The sequence below is a fragment of the Amblyomma mixtum genome, chromosome 6 (assembly GCF_055824585.1).
Source record: "Amblyomma mixtum isolate Tamu chromosome 6, ASM5582458v1, whole genome shotgun sequence".
In the NCBI taxonomy this organism is placed as follows: Eukaryota; Metazoa; Arthropoda; class Arachnida; order Ixodida; family Ixodidae; genus Amblyomma; species Amblyomma mixtum.
The window spans coordinates 159268215-159292223 of NC_143017.1; the positions used below are offsets into that span (position 1 = coordinate 159268215).

The 24009-nt window shown below is 48.9% G+C and overlaps 1 protein-coding gene across 2 annotated transcripts in view; it reads left to right on the forward strand.

Annotated features, from left to right (window-relative positions):
- Nucleotides 1–24009, forward strand: part of zfh1 (Zn finger homeodomain 1) — a 702801-nt gene that overhangs the window by 526001 nt on the left and 152791 nt on the right. For both annotated transcript variants that reach the window (XM_089549904.1, XM_089549905.1), the window contains exons 2-3: nt 1737–2178; nt 2538–2713. In XM_089549904.1, coding sequence (XP_089406030.1) covers nt 1737–2178; nt 2538–2713 — 618 coding nt within the window. The remainder of the gene's footprint in view (nt 1–1736; nt 2179–2537; nt 2714–24009) is intronic.

Below are 24009 nucleotides of genomic sequence, written 5' to 3' on the forward strand. Positions count from 1 at the left end.
GTCGCGTTGTAGGCAGGGTACATCTGAGATGTGTTTGACAGAAGTCAACTGTGCTGTGTGTCCGGAATACGGCTTATCGGGTGGGCTTGATAGCGGGCAATCGTGTTAAGGGTAATTTTCATCATCTCAGGTCCGTTTAAGAGTGGACAGTCTCACTGTGGGTAAGCTGCAGATATTGCTGCCACTTCTCTGCAGTGAGAGACGGCGAAAAGTCCGAACGGTTTCTATATTTGTTTATTAAGCATTAGTGAACGTTCCGCATATACTGTGGACATAATATGCTTATCACAATACGCTCTTTCAAGAGACGCGGCGAAGTGTTGCGGAGGAAGAAGGAGTTGGCGACGTAGCATAAAGAAACGAAATGAAAAGATTTTAACCTAAAAATCAGAAAAAATTGTTCTAGGTGGCATTTAATATTCACACAATATGCTCCCACGTTTTGTCGCAGTCGTAGGCGTCTCACACTACACTCCAGAGTCTATTGTCTCGGGCATGTAATTTGCATATCGAGATTGGAGGAGCGATATTGCCTGGATAGTGCGGGAGGTGCTGAAAGCGGCGGGCATGAAATAAGGATGGCTCTCGCTCGGAGAAGCTGCGGCGAAAGTGGATTTGTACTCCTTTTTACGCTCTCCATTTCATATCTTGCCCATCCGCGCACAATCGCGTATATGTCTGTTGCATATAAGCGCAGAAGGCGGGAGATGAAAATTTCTAGCGCCGTGAAGCGGTATGAGAGAAATATGGTAATGCCCTTGACTGCGTTTACCGGTTCTGATCGGTTTATACGAAGGCTGCGAAGGGGGAAAGAAAAATTCGGCGCTTTGCCGACCGGTGCGAGCGTTTAGGTCTCATAAAATGCGCATTAATCGGCGAGTACCTATCAGAGAATTTCTTTTTCCGTACTCCTTCAGTAATTTTGTCAACCGCGAAATAATTGACTCTGTGCGATGGTCGTGCTTGTTATGCTATATATCGCGACATTTATTTATGTGGTGTTTTGTGTACATACGGAACGATGTTCCCGCTGCGGCACTTTTCGCTGGTTGAGAGTGAACTAGGTCAGCGATTTTTAGCTAATATGTCGAAGTAGTACTAATAACAGTAAAATTCGTTGTCAGGCGAGCTAGATATATATGTTGATGCTTTTAAAACAGCGCGAAACAAAAACACTATGTAAATTTGACGTACGACACGGGTGTTGACATCACGTACATTTATACAAAGTGTGCTGTCTTTCGGGTAATACAAATAAGCACGATCGACAGGATTATACGATGTCGTCCTATCGCTCATGCTGGCTGGTTTGTTACCTGAACAATATTCTTGCGTATCTGTTGGAATCATTTTTAAGTCCATTGTCCTATGTATTCAGTTTCCCTTCACTATCATCAGTGCTTAGTGGGTTTGGTTAGTGGGGTTTAACGTCCCATAGCAACTCAGGCTATGATGGACGCCGTAGTTGAGGGCTCTGATAATTTCAACCACCTGGGGTTCTTTAACGTGCACTGACATCGCACGGTGCGCGGGGTTCTAGCATTTCGGCCCCATCGAAATTCAACCGCCACAGCCGGGGTTGAATCCCCGTCTTTCGGGCCAGCAGCCGAGCACCATAACCACTGAGCAACCGCGGCCGCTAGTGCTTAGTGGGCGGCCACTCATTCATTAATCAGAACGGCCTCTCAGTTTCACCCGAATAATTTCCCCCTTTCTGCGTCTCTTTCTCTGTCCAGTGGAGCCGGACGGCATGGCCGAGGACGCCGATCAGGTGGATGCCTCGGCGGCCGCCTCGGCCGACTCCCCCCCGGCCGCCGCCGCTCAGGAGGGAGGCCTGCCGCCCACTTCTGCCGCCTCGCCCCCCGCCGGCTCTTCCTCGGCGGAGGAGCGCAGGCTGGGCGTCCTCGGAGGCGCCAAGCTGCTGCGGCCCGTGCTGGTAGCTGCGGTGCCCGAGTCCCCTCCCTGTTCGCCCAACCTGGACGACGAGGCACCGCTGCAGATCGACGAGGACGCCCCGACGCCGCCCAGCCCGTCCTCTTGCCCGCCGTCGCCGCCGCACTTCGTCGCGACCACTTCGTTGGACGACCCCGCAGCTGAATCTCCGGTCAGCCCGCGCCGCCGCTGCGACCTCGTCGTCAACGGACACGACGAACCAGGCGGTGTCGGCAGCGCGTGGAGGTGCGCCCCTTTTTTTACGCTTTCTCAGCATGAGAGGCTTTTGCGTTTCATCTCTGGTGACCTGCGCACCTAATTTTGAGTCGAAAAAACCTGATCGAACTTTGTCCGCGGAATACCTATTTGAAACCTACGCTCGCATCTTGGGAAATATCAGCTGTGTGCTCACCCGGCGGAAATATGCCGTTTCTTTCTGGCCACCTAGTGCGGCTGAGAGAAGCTTGCCAAGCTCGAATTACCGGAATTCGCCCCACCCGAATTCTCGGTAATGGGTGTCAGGGTAGTTCTGCCTTCATCCACTTATATCCGTCCGTACAATGAATGCTGATATTGCGTCGTGCGCTCTGTTTGCGTTTCTGCAGCCACCTCGAAGCGAGCAGCGGAGGTGGCGACCCACAGAGACGCAGGCCAGGCGGGCCCCCGTTCGAGGCTGAAGAGGCCAAGATTCGCGAGTACCTTCAGCGCAGCGACACGGCCGTCATCTACCCGGAGCCAGTGGAAGCCGCCAGCGCGCCAGATGTCGCGCCCCAGCAACAAGGTACTGAGGATTCCTCAATGATCCATTCAGCGCTGCATGCGTCTCGGCATCCTATCTGTCGTTTGTATCTAAGACAGAAATCAGCGTGCAGGGGAGAAGAAATGGCGCTTTCGCTGTTTACGCCGAATATTGAGGAGTCAAATTAGACACAGCCGCTGAAACGGCACTCGTTGGGTCTCTGTAAAAAAACATATATCTCGTCTGTAGTGCAGTCTGCAAGCTTGCGTTAATTTCCATTTGCCTTGCAACATCGCTTGCCACAGACGAATGCGTCGCTACAGACCTTGAGGTGACCTCGAATTGACTCGAGCCGCTTGTTCTCAAATGGTATGAACAAAACTAAGCCTTCGCCATAAGCCGAAATCACTGGAGAAGCGGCTGTCTCTTGCAGTATTTTTTTCTTCTTCTTGAAACCGGGAAATGCTTACGTCGGATTTCTGTCCTCAATCCATAGGTATGCACAGCCGAATATTTTTTTCTGAATGCATCAACTGCAGCCATCTTCTGCTGTTTGGCAAAACTACGGTATATGCTCTAAACTCGCTCAGAATTCATCGTCGGCCATAGTCTGTTTCGCCTTGCAGAAAAATAAAACAAGAGTAGCTTTTGGCGGATAGAGAAATGACGAATGACGTCGCTCAACAAATTCCTCTCGACTAACTCCAAACACCGAGAGAGCACTCGACCAGCGCGCGGGTTGCTTCTCTCCTTCGTCCCCTCTGCTTCCGGCAGCCCCAGCAACAACAGCCGCTGCTCTTCACCTCGTAAAACATGACAAGTGGAACGAGCCGCCGCCGTTTCCGCAATGGCGGCCATTGCCGTGGGCGCACGTGCGAGCTTGCCACGCTCGACTCCCACCACGTCCGCGTGCTCGTGCCCTGGGCTGGCCCTTTTGTGTGTACACTAAATCACGGCTACCGAAAATCGCGGCACCGCGATGAGGGAGGAGCACCACCACACAACGCCGCATTGTGCCGCGAGGTGGCGATAGCGCGTGGGCGCACTCTCACAATAGCTTCGTTTTTGTCACGTGACCGGACGCGCGTGACCGTGGTAGTAAGTAACGAATGCGCCATGCTACCCGGATGAGACCCATCGAACGCGCTGTTGAGGCGACGCTATGCCACGTGCGCTGTCTCTGCGTGTACGCGTAATGCGGGCTGCGCTGCTCGCCCTGGGTAGCCTCTTCAACCGCGATATGTCACTGCGAAGACTGTGGCGGCGCTTTTCCAAAGGGCCAAGCCCGGAGTATTCGCGCTTTTCCCTCTATATAGAGGGCGCGGTATGACTCCGAAAAGCGAGGGCGTTTGTTCTGCGCTCGTGTGCACCGCACCGTGCGACGACGTGCAGGGGAACCTAGCGTCTCTTCATCTGTCCAGCAGAGGCAAGCGCTTGCCCCGTTAAAGCGGAACGTGCGCGGCGCCAAAACGCAGCGCTTCCGCTTCCGCTGACTGTGACTTCCGGCCCACTAGCACTCGGCGCGTTCCCCACGTTGACGTGACGTTGGCGGGCAACTCACGGCGCTTTCGCTCGCTGAGGCGCGTATAGAATATGGCCTGCACTCCTCGTCAACCAGCCACCCCTCCTGTCCTCCCCTCAAACCCTTGTTCTGGACGTCGGTGCGCGCCGATTTATGCCTCTCCCTTTGGAGACGCGAGCGGCCAGAATTAATTAGAGCACCCCTGAAGTGGCCCGCGCGGGGAACGGGGCTGCTCCTGCTGTGAATGCCGTCACCTCGTTTCTACCTCCTCAGCTTCGAGTGCTCCTGGAAACCTCCCGGCAGCTTCCTGTCCCTTCCCCGCTGCCTCTTCTTTCCCCGCCGCCTCTCTCCAGTTCCTCTTGGTCCCGCAAGCTTTAACAACGTCATGAACCCAGTGGCAAATGGATGGCTAACAAGCGGGCCCACCGCTCCACTGCCGGATGGAACGAATTGAAGAGAAAGAAGAGAGTCCTGGCCCGCCGCCGCGTATACGTTGGCAGAGCGGGAAGCGATATCCCCCTCCCCATTCTACCACAGCGAAAAAGTTTCCCCGCGTCCCGTACGTAACCGTGCCGACGTTACAAATCGGAAGATGCCGCCGTCCCTACACCGCTCTGCCGCCTCTTTCCTTCATTCCCTACTCCCCCGCCCCCGAGCCCCTGCTCGTCCCGGACATTTTCCTCCGCCCGGCGAAACATTAAAAGCGACTCGCAGTGTGCGGGGCAGCCTGCCGCCTCCCTCGCTCTATGGTTAAAAGCTCCCCCGGTCGACTCGACGACGTGCGAGCGCCCACGCTTGTGGCGTGTGGCGGCTGCGGCGTCGGGGCTGACTCAGGAGCGGTGCCGCCGTTGGAGCCTTTTCAATCACGGCGTCGCTCGGTGGATGCGCCCCCTTCCCGGCATCCGCGCTGAAGAGGAGAAGGAGCTGGGGATGAGCGTGGCCAGGAGGAGAGACCCGGGATGGAATACGGGCACGCCGAGCTGGGACGGAGCGTCGCTCTCTCAGGAAGGAAGCGGCCCAAGGTGCCGCGCAAGCAGCAGCAGCAGCGCGGGCAACGCCGGCGCCTGCCCTCCCCGACTGGCTTGATGGGAGGGCCCGCGTACTGGAGGGGCAGGGGCATCGTTGGCGTCTATCCCGTCCCGGGACGAATTCGCGCCCTTTTGTCTGCTGGGAGCGGGAAAGGCACCGGAAGAGAAGGTAGGGACCATAAAGGAGGAAGAAAGCTGTCCCCCCACCGCCGTGGTCCTGAATCACGCTTCCCGTGTGCATAGCCCTGGACGCTGGCCTTTCTGTCCCATCACCGTGTTCCCCTGCACCGCCGTTCGCCCGCTAGGCTCCTTCACTTCCTGCGTCCCGCAGTGTCCGTGCCCAGACGGTAGTGTTTTGAATTCGGGGCGTCGTTAGCTCTGATGTGGCCTTCATGCGGTCCTCCAGTGCAATTCACGCTGTCATCTGTATTCAGTATCTTTTGCTGCTTCTCCCGTTTGCTATGGCTGCTGTTGTCTCGTCGCCTGTTATACCACGTACCGGCACAACTTCACTTAAATTCTTGCTTCGTGAGTAGTGAAAATGGATTCAAAATATGATCAAGCAATGGCCTCCCTAACAAAAGTGAATGCAGTACAACTCGCACTTGAGCATTTATGTAGCAAGCATTCGCAGCAGGCTCGCAGTAGTCAAAGAAAGCGTTCGTACCTTTAGTGGGCAATGTAGTTTAAGTAATCAATTGCAGTTACCTACATTAAGTGAACGTCTCGACGACTTCGAGTGTATCGCATTTCGCGTCGCGAAAACTTTCACCGTAGTACAGACAAGGCATCCGAAACCTGGACACAGTGTGAGGAGAAAATTTATGCAATTTTCAATACGGCTCTAAATTTAAATTGGAATAAAAGTGACGATCCGATTTCTCGAGCACACGGGCTAGATAACCTGGAAAATGTCGACCTTCTGTACTGATTTTATTGTATTTGTATTACTATGTGCGTTTTAAATAAACTTGAAACTTGAAAAAAAAACTTGAAATTCATTTGGTCGGTTTATTTCACTCAAGTTCAGGGACAATGTATACACTTCTAGAAGCAAGCTTTTAAAGAATAGAATGTGCTCGTAAATCAGAACTTCTGTAAGGCAATAAGAGCCTTGCGAAAGATGCTACGTGGCTTGGTAAAAATGAGTGGTGACTGGTATACAGTGCGTTGCAACAAGGCGCGCAGGTCTACAACTAGTGGTGGGGTATCTGTCTTCGTCAGCTGGGGACAGTGTTTGTGAACTGCGGGTAGCCAATTTTTCTACTACTGCTGCGCCTTCCATTCGATTTCCTGAATGTTCGGGCTAAGACGTCCTTGTCTTAACAGCGCACAGGCCCCGTAATACCAGTTGCCATGAACTGCAGTTCTTTTAATCGATGTATCATGAATAACGCTATGCCTTGTCATCTATTTGTGTCGATTGCGCCGTTGACATTGTTGTGCTTATAGAGATCTGCATGGTTGTCGGCAAAAAATAGCAACGCTGAATTATTCAGTCGCGAAAAGAATGACACTATTATCACTTGATCGGGATACGGGATCTGTGGCAGGCGTATTGGTTGGTGTAGCTGATCATTTGGCATCCAGTATGGTCGCAATTAACACTGGTGATGCTACCGAGCACCCTGTTCTGCGTCTATATTTAATGGTTACTTGCATGACGTTTTCAGCAAATTTTGTGGTTCCGGCGTACCCCAATAATATTAATAGGTGATTATAAGTTTTCAAAAATAAACTGGCCAACTAGCTATCCTACTGTCAGAACCGCCACCTAAAAGTTTATCTCTCATTAACTTATACACTGACTTAAACTTTACCCAGTTAGTTGATCACCCTACTTCAGTCAATGTACTAAATTTACTTCTCACCATAGCGCCAAACATTATTTATTCGTTAAGGTATTTCCTGGTTTAGGCGGCGGCTGCATCGTACGTTCCGACATAAAATGCCCCGTTAAACTGCTTATTCAAAGACCGTCAGAAACTAAAATAGAGCCGACTACAGTTCAGTTAATACAAACATACTTTCCTGGCTTCGTTCACCACATTCATGGTTGCCAGGTTGCATACCAATGCAAATGACCTCCGGAAAACAGATGCCATTGGTTTACCGTTACACTGAAACTACTGCTCAACAACAACAAAAAGAAAAGCGTCTTTATCGCTCAGTTAAACAAGCAAATAATCCCGTTCATTGGCATCCCCTTCATTATCGCACAGCTTGCAGGGAGGACAAGCACGTTTTATTTAATTAAATACTTCCGTCATTTCTTTCAAATAACGCGTCAAAATGTTCAACCCTCGTGAAACCCTCAGTGAAAACTATCGTTCACTTGCAGATTCAAATCACGACTCTAAAAGCTATAAAGACCGTTGTGCCATGTTTCTCCGATTCTCGGATTCTTCATTGACTGTTGTGCCGCATTTGTATAATAGCGTTTTTTTTTCCCCTGTGGATGCTATTGTCGATGATTTTGGCAGTGCATTATTTTTTTTATTATTTTATGTCAAACGTAGCGAATGTCATTGATTCCGTCGGAATAGTCAACTTAATTCGCAAACTAATCTCTTCCCATGCTGTGGCTGCGAGGAAATCAATTCGAAGTTAAAAAAGTACTTAAGTTTTCTCGTCTATGGTTTTATCGCACATTTTCTCGCTGTCAGTCCTGTGTTCTACTTAGGCGCATGACCGAAAAAGGGCAAGGTGGTCTCTTTATGCAAAACCGGCAGTACACAATCCGCGCTAAATTGCACACCGATGTCACTAACCTGCATTCCTCGTTAACGATACATTAGAACACGTTATGTACTCTAATATTCTCTCCTTTCTCGAATCTACCTCATTTCTAACTCCTCTCGACATGGCTTTCGTAAGTAATACTCATGTGAAACGCAACTTCTTTCCTTTACTTCTGGCATGGCTTCAGTTTTTTATTGTAATTCGCCTTTTCAGTGCATTTTTCTTGAATTTGGTGAAGAATCTGATAACGATCCTCATCACTTAAGATTACTGAAGATCAGCGCATTAACTGTCGACCCCAGAACACTGAAATGGATTGAATGCTTTCTAATTAACCGTTCTCATTACGTCATAGCTAATGACTGCGCTTTACCGTTTTGTGCAGTTATATCTGGTGTCCCCCTGGGTTCCGTGTTTAGTGCTTTACCATTTCTAATATATGTATAAATGGCCTGCCTGCATGCATTAGTTCCTCTGTTCAGGCGAAAGCCTTTATAGGTTCATGACTCGCCAGCGTGTCCGTCCACGCGAACTTGTCAATCTAACATGTGACGTCACAAGTTGACGTCATGCCAAGTCACTCGAGCTGTCAATCAAACCTAGGTAGACAACGCAGCACCGCGCAGTGGTAGTATACCTTCGTTGCCCTATACGCCTCAGAAGTTTGGAACTCTGATATTCATATTCTTATTAATGTAATTAAGCAATTCGAAAACAGATGTGCCCTTTTTAGAGTTTCTAATTAGTCGCGTAGAGCTTCACCTTCACTCATTAAATCTATTCTTAAACTACCCGATTTATAAGTACCAAGAAAAGTTTCACATCCATGTCCTTTTCATAAAACATTATTCGATAATTCGTCCCTGAAACGTAAACATACAGCTCAACCATCATATTTATCATCCCGTGTATATCAATCACCACTGCATAGTTTTAAATTCATTGTGTCGAACCAATCTACTTTGCGATTCTCTTTTACCTTAGACTTGCGCATAGTGGAGCCATCTTCCCCGATCCATCACATGAATCGAAGAAACGTTGATATTTAAATATGGTGTCACTAACCGTTTTGTGTAACTTTTTGAGCACTTTCATGATTTTCTTGAGCGTTCTACGGTTTTAGCCGTATGGTTTCTTTTATTCCTTTTATCCCTTTGTCTGTAAGCTGTTATTTCGTTGCACTTTGCCCTGTTTTGTTCAGTTGTTAAATATAACGCCCACATCCTGTGCAATGCCCATGTCCTTGCGGGTAATACACACACACACACACACATGCGCACGCGCGCACGCGCGCGCGCGCGCGCGCGCGCGCGTGCGTGTGTGTGTGTGTGTGTGTGTGTGTGTGTGTGTGTGTGTGTGTGTGTGTGTGTGTGTGTGTGTGTGTGTGTGTGTGTGTGTGTGTGTGTGTGTGTGTGTGTGTGTGTGTGTGTGTGTGCGTGTGTGTGCGTGCGTGCGTGCGTGTGCGTGCGTGCGTGCGTGCGTGTCCTTTCTGAAATTCTATCCAATGGCATATGTTGCACAGCTATGTTTGTAGGAAAGATTGCACCGCTGAGAAGAAACGATATCACGTAATTCGCGAAGTAATGTCCTAATTTTCCATGGTGTGAAGCTGCAGTCATTTCAACGATAGCAGTTTACCGGACAAGTACTGCGTGTTATTGTACTGCTCCGAGAAGATTTCGCGTTGATGGCAGATTGTCTTGTAGCGCAATACGGAGTGATTTTAGAACTCGGCTGTTATAGGCTCAAAGTTCAAGAGATATCCAGGCTTTCCCCCTCCAAAGAGAACGAAAAGTTTTCGTTCTTCTCTCTTTATCTCTTTATCTTGTGACCATCGCGCCCGAAGATGATCATGGGTGATACGCACACTGCCTGTATAGAGAGCAAACGTGATGCTAGTTTTCGTGGAAGGGAAAGCCAATATAAGGTCTACTTCGTTCCGCTTCATCAATACAGTCATCCAGTATGAGCCCGTCCTGCGCTGATCGCTTCTCTAGGGGGTTCAGAGGGGGAGGACATCGTTTTATTTTTCCTCTTTTTTTTCTCATTATAGGTGTATTTCCGGAGTGAAATTTCTACACTTGTGTGCGCGGAGCTAAAGGTCATGGCTTCATTTCCCCATCTCGCTCCTTTGCAATCTTTCAGACGTATAGTGGTCGTCAAGACAGAACTTTGTTCTAGTCTTTACGCGTCAACCTCTTGAAGGTTGCTTTTTTTTTATTTTTCTTTTGCCTTGAATCGCGATACTTCCGAGTACAAAATCACCTTCTATCAGTTCATTTAATTCAATGACAGTTGCGAAATCGCGCAACGCGTGCTTTAGTCGAGCTTGCATTGTTCCGTTGCGTTCGTGCTGTATAAGCAGATCATTTCCGGGAACAGAAATCTTCGCGTTCTATTTCCGAGAATTCGAATGGTCTGATTCTTCTGTTTCACGGAGAAATTATGCAGCCCAGATAATCTGTCCTTTAGGCTGACATGATGCTGCGAGTGATTTTTGGTTTCCTTATGTGGGGCTGGTTTTTGTATGAGCGTATAGTTTGACATGTCTCGAGCATTTGTTCTTACGTGGCCATAAATACAAATATGCATGTTGGGAAACACATGTGGTATGCGGCTATCCATTTGGCAGACGAGTCCGAATTGATTTCAGCCTTCAGATGATCTTCAAGCCGTATATATTTCAGCGCTATAATACACGTGTATATGTGAGCGTTTTCATATGTTTCTGCTAGGAACATCACCAAGGAATTATGGAATGTGAAGACGATTCTCGTACGTGCAAAGTTACTAACTAGAAAGCTGACTGTCTGATCTCTCCACTCACTCACTCACTCACTCACTCACTCACTCACTCACTCACTCACTCACTCACTCACTCACTCACTCACTCACTCACTCACTCACTCACTCACTCACTCACTCACTCACTCACTCACTCACTCACTCACTCACTCACTCACTCACTCACTCACTCACTCACTCACTCACTCACTCACTCACTCACTCCCCATCACTCACTCACTCACTCACTCACTCACTCACTCACTCACTCACTCACTCACTCACTCACTCGCTGGCTCGTTCATTCATTCATTCACTTTTTCACCCCTCACTCACCCGCAGCTCTTAATACACGAATACTTGCAGTGCGTGTCGCAGCGGGCAATTTGCTCACCGGGCAAAGTTTTAGCGTTCAACAACTTTACTTTTCGGGAAAATAAAAAGCGAAGTCACATGTGGCCTTCATTTCTATCTTGTCTGTACTTTAAAGCTGCCTCACCACGCGGCGGGTATCGGCCAAACTTTTCTGCCCAGTGGGCCCGGGCCCTGTTTTCTGCTTCTTCACAGCGCGCGCCCGACCCTCCCGCACTGTGTGTGGCGCCCTTGGTGAAAGCGAAGCGCTACGTGTCCGGCATGCAAATCTGTCGACTTTATTAGGCGAGCGACAAAGCCTTCCCTTTTCTTCGCCGGGATAAAGGGTCTTAAGGAGGAAGGAAGAGGGGAGTCCGGCGAGGGGCCTGGAGAAAGTTTAATTGGGAAGCGTGCCGAAGAGAAGGCCGCTCCTCCTCAGCCTCCGTGCGCACGGGCTAGCGCATGCAAGAAACGCGGGTCCCTTCCTGAATACGGGGAGGCAACAGCTCCACTTGTTAGCGTCCTTTTAACCCTCTCGCCTTTGCTCGGCGGGCGTCGCGGTGCCTTGCATGCCGGAGAAGACGAGCCACGGCACGCATCACGCGGCGGTCCAGCGGTGCTGTAAGCCCAGCGCGCGTCGCTGCAGCCGGAACAGAGCCTCCGTGCAAGCGCAGAGGGCGGCGGGCGCGACTTAAGCGATTGCCGCGGGCGGCAATGTGGCGCCTGCGAGTCGTATGGAGCGACCGTTTACAACCCGGTCGGCTCCCGCGCTCGGCTCGTCGTCGTTTAATGCCCGGCCAATCAGCTCGGAGGCCGTCGCCGATGTGGCTTGCGCCGGGTCTCTCTTCGGGCGGCGGCGGGGAGTCCGTGGGCGCTGCATGGATGGGGACAGGGCTGCGAACGGGTCACGCTAGATGGCTGAGGACTGCGGAGGGCCCAAACTCGTTGGTGTATGGAAAGTCCTTAACATCGCGAACTTAGCCGCTGGCTGCTGAGGCGATTTCCGTACGCTGAGAAGATATGCCTGACTCCGGTCAGCGCTATTTAGGTGGCGTGCGTGTAGGCGGTGTTGTGGGAGTCTGGAATTGAAACACCTTTAACCTTAACACTGTGATAGAGCGATCAAAACAGATACGACTTCCTCCGCTGTTGTGGTGAGTTGTATTGAAAACGGCATTGGTGTTGAGACTAACTTTCGAATGAGCGTATTATGGATTAGCACTTCATTATTTCTCGGTCCCTCGTGAGTACTGCTCGTGGGTCCTCAGCCAAGGCGGTAGTTTGGAAACTTTGCAGTGCTTTTAGTTTTCTAAGTTCAGAGAAATCAGGACCAGGTTTTTTTTTTTTTTACTGATTCAGGCAAGCATATGGTGTAGGAGACCGCTGTGATAAAAAGACAATTAAGAAGGCAGGAAGTCAACCAGAATATCAAGAGCTTTAGCGCTTGTAGGCTCCATTAATCGAAAACCCGTGGCGGAAGACGCGCGTGTTTCTGAGAACGGTTCTGCAGGCCGTTTTCTCCAAGACAATCCTGCTGTAGGGCGAGTCAAGGAAAACGGTGCCTTAATTGTCTTCAGTTGTTAGCTTGTTGTGGGTTTAGCCTTAATCGCTCATAGACGCGAAACATATCCTGCATTGTTCAACCTATTCGGAAGAGGTGGTCGAAAGAGATTGCAGGAGGTGGTTTTCGCGTATACTTCAATCTCAGGCTTCACCCTCCATAACTGTAAATACAAATATTTTCACTTGCGCGTTGCAGTCAAGGTGCATCAACCTGAAGTTCATCTTTCTTTTAAGTTTATATCTCTCTGCCTTTTCTGGAAGACAGAAGACAGACTCGGTAGCGACCTGATGATATGGGTTCTTTCCTTCGATCGTTGCCCGCGACCGCCCTTGGTGACAAAGTGTTACCCAGGGTGCAATGAAGCGAGACCTGTGCTATATACGAGAGAACTTGGGAACAGGAGGGAGCGGGAAAGGGGGCCCGAAAGGCAAACGCCCCGAAAGATGGAGCTACAGTAGATGCGGAACCCTAGACGTGTAGTGAGCCGGCAGGCAGTAGTCATCGCGTGCGCGCGGCTATAGCAATAGATAGATATCCAACCAAAGGACCCTAAACAGACCCGACGAAAAAGTCGGGGCCTGCCCTCTGCGCAGGGAGTGCGGGCGGAGGAGGCGAAATGTGCGAATTGCAGGAAGGGAAGCAAAAGGGAGGGGGGGGGGGGGGGGGGGTTGCATAGAGCGACAATGGCGCTGCAGAAGGAGAAGAAGAGGGAAGACGGGTGAGCAGGGAGGGAGGATGCGGAGCGGATGACGGTCTGCGCGGCAGTGTCATCTTCCTCCCCTGGCAATCGGGGGACGTGCGGAGTACTAGCGACCCTCATAAAATGGCGGACTCCGAAGACGTGAGGTGCTGTCCTAACGGCACCACTATGCTGGTGCCAACCTTCCCGAGAAAGGTCTTTCTCTCTCGCCGTCAAGTCCGGGGCGTCCATCTCCGTTGGGGAGGACTCCGCTGCGATTGGCGTCGCGGCGCGCGGCGACGACGTATACTCCTAGCCACGGCACGATGCGAAAGGGGTAGCCACGAAGGCCCATCGCCGCCCTTAGCAGCTTGCTGACGTTGGGTTCCTGTTGGAGAAAGTCGGTGGGGATTGGCAGTAGGCACCGGAGCGGCAGTCGCGCAGTTTGGGTTGCATCGTGAGGGAGGCACTGATTTTTGCCTTCCTTCTACGTGGTTCCATTGATGCCATCTGTTAGAGCAGCTCACAGGTTTTCAGTTGTTCATGGTAACAACGAAAAATGGTTGTGTAACTCTCTTCTGAGCTAACGCCGGCGGAATTAACACACACGACCAGCAAGTATTCAACCGCACCGGTGGAATTGACCGGAATCGGCGTACTGCCTGTCCAGGTGTACACTTAAGCATGCCGCGTCCTGCTCGATCACGACCGTAGTTGCGATAACCGGCGCTAGTTTCGGCTGCAGACGTGTGTATATGTTTGCGGGCTATACCCCACCTCCCCCGCAATAACGGCTCGCCGGGTCGCGTAGATAATTGGCTCCAGGTCTCGGATTGCGTCCAGATTGACCTTGCGAACAAGCAGGACACAACCGGCCAACTATCTGTGCTTTCGCGTTCGTTCGTTGTAAAGTAACCTCGCGTGTTCAGTGGGCACCGGTTACTCTCTGAGTGACCTCACTTTTTCCTTTACTGAATGCATTCGTTGTTTGCGTTGTCCTTAAAGCGACACTCAGGGCAAATGCATCAAATTATTATTCTCAGTAATTGCTTCTCTAGCTCTTTCTAGGTATGTTAACATTTTTCCGGAAAGCAAAAGAAGCAAAAAATTGAATTTTAAAATTTTTTCTTCCCTCGATCCAAACTTGTGGCGTCTACACCGAGAAGCACTCACTACTGCCGTTTTGGAGCGCATGGCAATCTACCATAGCCCCCAGAATCTGCGCGAGAACAATTCGGCGTTGACTCACGCAGTTTACTTGCGTAATCGGTCGGTTACGGCTCCAAAATTACTTTAGTTTTTGTCCTTTTCTATCTAATAGAAGATCTGTCTTCAGTAGAGATAGTGTCTGTATCATTAAAACACAGTAGTCTATCGACACAGGCCAACTTCATTCCGTCTCTTTAAGGACAGAGCCCGAGAGAATATCAGCCTTCACTTTCATCGCGAATACGCCTATATGGGAGTAAAATGGAGCTAGAGAACAGCTTACGCCCTATTTATTCCTTTTTATTTAGAGTGTTCACTCCGCTTGGAACTTTTGCGCGACTAGCTTTCCGATGACTTAAAGCGTGAGCATGCGCTTGCGAAGCTGCCATTTTGCCCATATTCACTCCGCTAAGCGCATGCAGTCTAGCGATCACATTGAAGGTATAGTGCGCTGGTTAATTACGGTCAAATCGAGATCTCAAATTTAGTTACTCCGTCTTCTGGAAATGAAAACACCATGCGTCCTGCCGCAGTATCTTATCCGTAACTCGGCCCCATGGACAGCGCTTGCATGGAGGCAGATTTCAGAAGCTCTCGTGCACGTTCTAATGCACACTGGTGATAATTCGAAAAAAAAAAAAAGAAAATGACCAGGACTTCCAGCTTCTCAGTAGACTTCCGCTACTCTATTCCATGATGTATTCGTTGTATACGGTAGAGCTTTTTGGGATACTGAGGTCTGGATGACTGCACCTGCTTTACCATTATGCATACGTCTTCCTAGTGGCCCCACCCCCCTCCCACAAGTGCCTTTTAGGACACCAGGTAGATCTTCTGAGGCAGCTTGCCATCATTGACTAGTCTACAGTGCTCAGCTTGTTTCATACACGAAGTGCAGACAGATATTACGCGTCCCGGATGTCCGTCTAAGCATACTGTCACGATGACGGGCTTCGTGACGTAAAATCTAAGTGCGCTTCCACCCATTCACCTTCTTACTTCTCCTTCACGTTCTCACTCCTCGTGTCTGGCTTCTATAGAAACGAAATGGGTCGCACCACCATTTTGCTTAATTAGTTATACGAGGAAGAGCTGACGTCATACGCACGTATTGCTTCCCGCCGCGATCCTGACAAACGTGCGCCGTTACATTGACGCCAGGAAAGTAATGCGGTGGTCATTAGGGGCCGCACGTCGTTCTTGATATAAACGTAAAAAAGGAAGACTGCATTTATATACGCACTTGTCTTTAAAGAGGCCGTCACTACTTCACTCCCTCTCTCTCTGTCCGACTCGAGAAGTTTAATTAAGGCCATTGACGAGCTAGTGATAAATTGTTCCCTTTTTTTTCCCGCCAGAACAAGTCCCGACAACGCGCGCAGAAGGGCAGCAGGGGCTCACGTGATACGCATGCACACATCGGTTATACGCACCGCGCCGCTCGCGCCAGCCAAGAAATTTCGCGGGTGAAAACTCATTCGCCGCAGCGCCTCGCGGGCTCTTTGTTGGGGAGTCCCTGTGATGCAGAGCTTTGGGGAGAAAGGAAGGGAAAAAGGGAGGCAGGAGAGAGTTGTTAGCTTGTAACGAGTGTTGCGCCTACCTCAATCTCCGCTCGGCCGCGCGACGGAGATGCGGTTGTGTACGGGCCGGCCTGTGGCTGATTAATAGTCGCGCCAGTCCTGGACCTCAGACGCCAGGAGTGATGATCCTCCTGGCTAGCGTGCTGGGGCTAGACCCCGAACGGGTTCCCTTGAGCGTAATCGAACGATGTTTTGCATTTTTGTTTGTTTTCTTTCGTTCACTTCTCAAGGCGCACGATCACTGTGCCGGTCAGTCACTTGTGCGAGTACGCGGCGAGGTAGAAAGCGAACCTTGTTCAGCCTGCTACGGCCGGCGTGCCTCACTAATCTAACCTGGAATGCATAATCTCTAGGCTCTCTGTCACCACATTTAACGCCTTTTGCTTGCGCAAAACTGCAAGTGATGTACCTCTTTGCGGTCTGTAGTAAAAAAAGTAACTCAATAACAGGGACAGCTAATTCTATTATGTCTTGGAAATGCAATGGCATTTAGCAGCTGTTGGTGCCTTTGCCGGAAGTGATGGCATTTCCGGTCTGGCGACGTCACTTCCCTCCAACCAATGGGAAGCCTCCATTTTGGTGACGTCACACGTCAAAAATCTCCAGCCAGTGTGAATGCTCCGGTCTGGTGACTTCACCTCCCCGCAGCAAGTGGGCGAATTTTACGCCCAACGATGCATTTCGGCCCCTTGGGCTTCAAATGCTGTCGCAATAAAAGCGCCAAAGGACGGCAGAAATTCGTAGTGAACAAATTAAAGCAATATCCGCAAAATCCCTTTGCGTGTCCCGCAAGTGAGTAGAATTGTTTTCGAGTTTTCAAGCTTTTTCGGCATATTTTTTTCTTTTCCTTCTGCAGCCACTCTGCTTGTCTTTTGGAAGTCGCTCTTTTTTTCGTTGTTCAAGTAAAAGAGTAAGTGTCAGAGTGTCAGCAAAAAGTCTCACGGGATTCGGGGTAGCTAAATTTATCACCTTCTCCTGTCCCAGTGAAGTTTCTCCAGACGCAGCTACTCAAAATAGTTCATGCAACGCAAGAAAGTTCTGCGTAATTGCTGTCTAATGGCTGGTCACTCGTCCTCTATATACACCGAGGAATTAGAGCTCCTCATATAATGACATTCCGCGGTCTTGCGGTCAAAATGAATATTTATTTAATTCACACTCTTACTGCTCCTCTGGTGCTGGAAACTGGTATGTAACAGTTTATCTCTTCTCTTTAACCCACTCCTCGTCTCATGAACCCTCAATAATCTTTCACCCGCGTTCGCGAGTTGTCACCGATCTGAGGGCAGCTGATGTGAAACCACTTTAATTGCCATGAACTTTCGGCGTGGCAGCCTGGTGGTTATTTTTGTCGGTACTTTGCATCAACGTCGACCGCTCCACGCAATAAGGGGCACGTCGCCAGGGGCTTGATTTTTCAGCCCAGACTGCCTGTGCACCGTGGTTCAAGTCACGTCAACGTCATGTGCTCGCGAATAATTGTCAGTGGTCGGGCTTGTTCCTCGTCGTGAGGGCTCCGTCCGGAGCACTTAGTGACCGCGTGAAGGGCAATACAGAGAGCGAAGCAACTCCAGCTGAGAGAAAATGAACCACGATACAGTGAACTTTTAAAGGACGCATGGAAGAGAAACTGAACCTGCCCCCCTTGAAACTGCCCTCTTGAAGCTGATCCCTCAAGAAACTCAACTAGGCTTTCAACGCAGGATTGAGATTGTCCTTTCTACGATATTACCGGTTTTTTTTTTTCTGCTACTTAAGCGACGTTTACATGCTGTGGTGTGAGTAATGACTTTCAGTAACAGTCAGTCACGAAACTTCATCACTGATAGTGCCAACACATGTAAATGCTCTCGCCGTCTGCAATGAAACAGCTTGATATATGGCATACTTGTAAGCAAACTCAACGGAAGAGAAGTATGCAGGCAGCTTTTTTGTGTATAGCGTAGTGTATAGTGACAGCCGCACATGAGAGAATAGGTAAAAATAAAATAAAAGCGACAGCCTTTTTTTTAGCGTCGAGAACCCAGCGTCAAAACCGCTACACTGCATGTAGTATACGATTTTTTTTTTAATTTCTCTAACATTATTTACCTTTTGCTGTTCACTCGCGTGCTACATTTGGAACACCCGTAGTTGAGCTTTAATGCATTGTTGTTCCTGTTTTAGCCAAAGCTATTTTTTTTTCTATTTACGAGTTTCGTAACTCTCCACATGTAACTGTGACGGAAGAACCTCCTTATGCTTTGAGTTTACTTTTTTTATCGCGAACAGTCAGTACTCATAGATGTTTTTTATAGCGACAAGCTGGGTGAATGACCTCCCTTTCCTTATTTTTGTTGTTGTTTTTGTATCCGTGCCTTCAAGCTCAAAAGAAAGAAAAATATATTGTCGCTTATGCTTGGCTCCCCTCCTGATCTAGTTTCCATTGCCTGCAGTGTTCGTTCCGTAGAGTCTTTTTCTCGCGCGGCTTTCAAAACGCTAAACCACTTCTCGCCAGCAATGAACAGCCAAATACGCAAAAAAAAAACAAAAAAGTAGGTACTTTCTATCCACACACTAACAGGCAGCACCGAGCAGCGGCTCTTCCACATTCACGTCCCGTTCCGTTTTCTTTCTGTGCCGACTGGCGGTGAGACAGCCGGTTCATTTTTAACCATTTGGCCGCCGATGGGACATCCTTAACGGCCGAGGGCAGTCGCCGTCCCGGCCGTCCCACTTGTTGTTTCCCGAGCCGAATCTCTCTGTTCTCGTCGTTTTTTTTAGTATTCTTTCTATTCTTTTTCATACTTCAGATTTCCTTCTTTCTTTCTTCTTTTCTTCATTTCCTTCTATTCTCCGTCTTTCTGTCTTCGTCTAGTCCGCTGGACACATCCGAAACGACGGTTCGGCACTTTCCCGCGGAAAACGAATGATGTCGACGGCTAAACTGTTGCCGGTCTGTGAAGTCGCCGCCGTTGCCCGTCTGAGGCGTGCTACATGATGACTGCTTTGATCTTGAATTTTTTTCTTTCCCTCTTGCTTTCAATTTATTCCTCCTTTACGTTCTAGTCGCTCTTTTTTTTTCTGTGATCTCTTCTTCTTTACCTCTGCGTTTAGCCACCTCCAGCGCTAAAAGCAGCCCTCATGAAAAGTGCCTCTTTAAAACACACTCCGCGTTGAACAGGACGCAAGTTGTTCGCATGGTTATCTGTGAACGTATAGGTTACTTGGTGACCAGACTCACTTTCAGTTCCTGTGTGTTATTCGTCGCCTGTAAGGTGCTGAAAAAGAACTCGACGTAAGCGAAATTTGCTCCTAAAATGTCACACTGTTGCCTAGCATGGCCTAGCCTAGCCTAGCCTAATGTGTGTATATATATATCGCTATTCTAAGGCGGTATGGTTGTCGCCTTCAGACTCATACAAGCTGTAACCTGCTAGCTAGGCCTCTCTGACCCACGCTAACTGAAGGCACGCGGCATTCAACAGTCTCTTTAGTCAAGCTAACCGAACCATTTCTTAATGGCAGGTTCGGGGAACGAGGCATTGAAATTCGTCGTGCTACGTTATAATGAAAAAAAAAAAATGGCACAAAGATCCTCCTGTAAAAGAACAGCCATCGCGGTCAACCTCCGTTTTTGTCGGACATAATCTATGTGTTCCATTTAAGCTGTTAAGCAACAACAAAAGATGTGACTTCTCGCTATTCCTTGACTTAAAAGAGCGCTGAATGTTACAGCATACATCTATAGGTTATTTTATTATTTGCATTTATTGAAAGAACATTACCGCTGTCGTCTGAGCCCATGTTTTAAACGTGAGATGCCTGCCTGCTCTATATTGTTTGTATTTTAAGCGCGAGCCCACATTCCAACTCTGGCGATTTGAAACCAATGAAAGCCTTTGTAACCCAGGTGGACACAAGTGCAGTCAGCGGAGTGAGGAGAAATCTAGATTCGAGGTCAGTCGCGGCCACCGTTTCGTGATGCCTTTATATGCTATTTTTGGTGTCAGTCGAATATAAGACATCTCTCATATAAGTACGTATTACATAGAAAGGGGCGCTCGGGCGGTCCATGCGCTGAGCGATAAAATAATCGGAACTGAGCAATAAAATGAATCGGAACTGAAGTGGCAACGGACGCTTCGGTATGCAAAGGTAATGACAATAGCGTGTGCAGAAATGCCGTGAAAGTGTGGCTGGTGTATTTTGTTATGCTTTTCGATTTTTAGCCGCCGCGGTGGCTCAGTGGCTATGGTGCTCGGCTGCTGGCCCGAAAGACGCGGGTTCGATCCCGGCCGCGGCGGTTGAATTTCTTTGGAGGAGAAATTCGAGGCCCGTGTACAGTGCGATGTCAGTGCACGTTAAAGAACCCCAGGTAGTCGAAATTCCCGGAGCCCTCCACTACGGCGTCTCTCATAGCCTCAGTCGCTTTGGGACGTTAAACCCCATAAACCAACCAACCAACCAACCAGCTTTTCGATTTGTCACCAGTGGTATATTTATAATGTATGCTTCATTGCAAGCACCGCAAAGCATATTGAAGATGCTGATGTAATTAGGAGATTTACGTGTGCAGTTTCGTAATCTTTACCGAACTCAGGCGTTACTACAAGGAAGTGATAATCAGGATCACCTCGTCTATGGTTGACCCTCACGAAGATGAACAAATTACTGTGCAAAAAAGAAAAGCAGACGGTTTCGTGTTGGAACAAGCGCGTGAATTCGCATAGCTGAAAAATTCATGCTGAATGCGTCTCGACAGTAATACAAACCTCACCATTAGTTCTTTTTCCTTCTAACTACAACCTCCTAACTCGTGTCGTGCCTGGTTACCTCAACTTCTCTTTGTTTTGGCATTTACGGATTTAACCACTCGTGGGATTGCGAAAGGAACTGCCATTTTGGAATGTGAACGGCTGCGTTAATAACCAAGCGTAATGGGGTTGCTTAATTTCGGGTCAAAAATTAACAAAACTTGGATGAACCTCGTTAAAGCTGCGTGATTGAGTGCTACGCTTCCAAGCAGGCCGTTTGTTTTTTATCTTGGCCTGAATAATCAGACCCAGCCTACAATAAAACGCACCTGTGTAATAAACGGCATACGTAGTTTCGGATATAAACTAGGAAAAATCAGCGTTTAGCACTGTTTTTCGGGGCTTATTTTAAATTGCTGAAGGTGTAGAAATCTGAGGCAGCCTCTATAAAATTATGATTTATTATTTAATTCTGCAAATAATGAGCTCTACAGAACAATACAGTGCTCTTACGTCGACTGGAATGCGCTGCCGTTGCATGATTTCGCAAACCTGAAACTTTGGGAACGCAGCGTTAAACACTGCGGCCACCGACACGCCTTTTGCACATACATATAGGCTCGTTGGTCGCAGCCACAGTTTATCAAAACAGAGCAGCAACCGCACATTTGAGCACAAGGGCCATTTGACGCCCAACGAGGTCCTCGATTCCAATTTGCAGTGGCAGCGGTCGTAGTTCATAAAGGCCTGTCAAAATACAAAGCTTAACGACCGTTGCAATTTGCTACGAAAGACAGGTGCTCTTTTAAGTACACCTTATGCCTTCCCGTTCGTATCCTTGGGTCAAATGTTCGCACTTCAGCGATTATGCGTCGCTTTTCTCTCAACTTCACTTTTGTACGCGATGGAGGTCACGCTTTATTGTAGGATAGCATCTCAAGCATTCTTTTTTTGTTGATCGTTGTGAAAGTGCGGTGCCTGAAAATATTTGATTGGAAACCCTGCAGCATAAAGTGGTGTATTATGATACTAAGCAAAGCACGACCATGAGACCACCGTAAAAAAAGTGGGCAGCGTAGTATTGTACCCTCTACTTCAAGAACACGACGAACTCCTGCCCCTTTCCTTGTAGCGTTGAGGCCATCGGCTCGGCTAATTTGTGCAAAGGAGAAGTCAGTAGTGTGAGCGCCATCTGTCGCCTCTCTTGCGCGGCCAAGTCGCCCGTGACGGCTACCGTCTGGAACACAGAAGCATTGAAACATGTTGCTGAGAAAGACACGGTAGTAGCCTGCCAACAGGCCTCTTGGAATAAAAAGCGCTCGAGCAAGCGTTCCTGCCTGAACGTCCAATGTTTGATGTGCACTTCAAAGCGAGCAAACGTAGACTTTCAGTGTTTCTTTCGCAACGTCGGGGCCACACTGGTTTAAGCAAGGGAGTGCGGTGTTCCAGCAGCTCCTAATGTTAAGGCGGCTCTTTGAGTGCCCTATCGCACAGCATTGAAAACGTAAAGATATACATGCTTACGATGACTCTCTTACCAAGAGAGATATCCGCTTGTATAGGGGGATTTTTTTTTTATTTCCTTTTCGGTTGCCCCAACCTATTCATTATATAGGGGGAAGGTTCGGCCTGCGGGCGGAAACAGTGCGTTGTGTTCTCGAAGCGTTCTCTTTCTTTTTAACACATACGTGCTTTAAGGACTGCTGTTTCACTTTAAACAAGCAGTACCAAACCATGGCGTCTGCACGGCTCTCTGAACCGCAGGTTGAAACGCCGGGTCAGCTGGTCTGGAGGCAGCTGTCACCTTTGCTGAAACGCTTTGACAGAAATGCTGCTTAGGTTGTGAAAACGGTGACACGCGTCTTGCTCGTACGCATTGCGTTCGCGTTACCTTTCTGTTCCACTTTCTTCCTCTCCTCGACATTCGGGTAGGTCATGAGAAAATGTAAGCTGCTGCAGCAATAAAACTTGTACATATACAAAGGCTCACAGGCCGGCAAGCAGAAGCCCAACACAACAATAGCAGCGGGTGCGGGGTACTCAGAAAGCCAAAGCCCCGTAAAAAGGCACGATGACAGAATGGGAAAGCACCTGGGCGTAAAAGACAGCGAAGGGACGGGGTATCGGCAAAAATAAAGTCGATGCCGGTAGCTTACGAAGCATTCGATACTGTGTCTACTTTTTGCCTGACAGTAGAGCCAAGTTTTGAGTATGGAGCGCGCACTTCGGTGCATGCAAAGGAAATAAGGAAGTGATGAGAAATGCGAAGACGGCGAGATCAAGGCCTTACGTCGCCGTGGAATGAACGTGAAAGCCAGCGTCCGTATTTAAAGGTGCCTATACCATTGATCTGTCCCGCATACCGCAGGAAGATGTGCAAAAAAAGAAAAAAATGTCAGAGCATCCAAAGCTGTCGGCACGAACCAAAGAAAAGTAGATGAAGTGGCAGGAAGACAAGAACTCAAGTGTCACATACTTTTGAGGAGCACCTTTGTCACCTTATCAGAAAGACAGCATTTAGTTGAAGAATACGTCGATCCTTACGTCGAATACGTCGATCACAGGTGTTATGCGTGAGACTCGGGCGTACGAGAGTTGCTCTGCTTGTTCTCTTTCAAGTAAAATGAGGAGGCTAATAACCCTCCAATTAGTGGCAGGTGACAGTGTGAAAATTTAAGTCAAAAGCGCGAACGTATTGTCACATAGTACGACAAAACAACACATTCTTAACTGCAAAACGAAAGTATTCCTCAAGCGCGCTGAATTTAGCACGGAGTCACAGTCACAGTCTACATACTTAAAAAGCTCTGTCACGTTTTGCTCACTGCCTGCCTGAAGAAGTGATAACGGTAGCTGTAATGCTCCTTCCCCTTCTCCTTTCGCCCTTGGGAGGAGAACGCCGTCTCTAAGGAAACCACGTGGGCTTAGTCACGTGGGCCACATGGAAGTCACGTGTAAGCCATGCCGGCTTAGCCCACGTGGATTCTGACACATTTTAACATTCTCATTGACCGCCAGGTGAACGCAGGAGCTACGGGTAGCGAAGTGATACATCTGAGATACAAACGCCGTTTACAGCGGATGCTGACTTCTGTAGAGCTGTCTTTATGAAAGCGAAGGAAGACTCGTACGTAACACAAGCC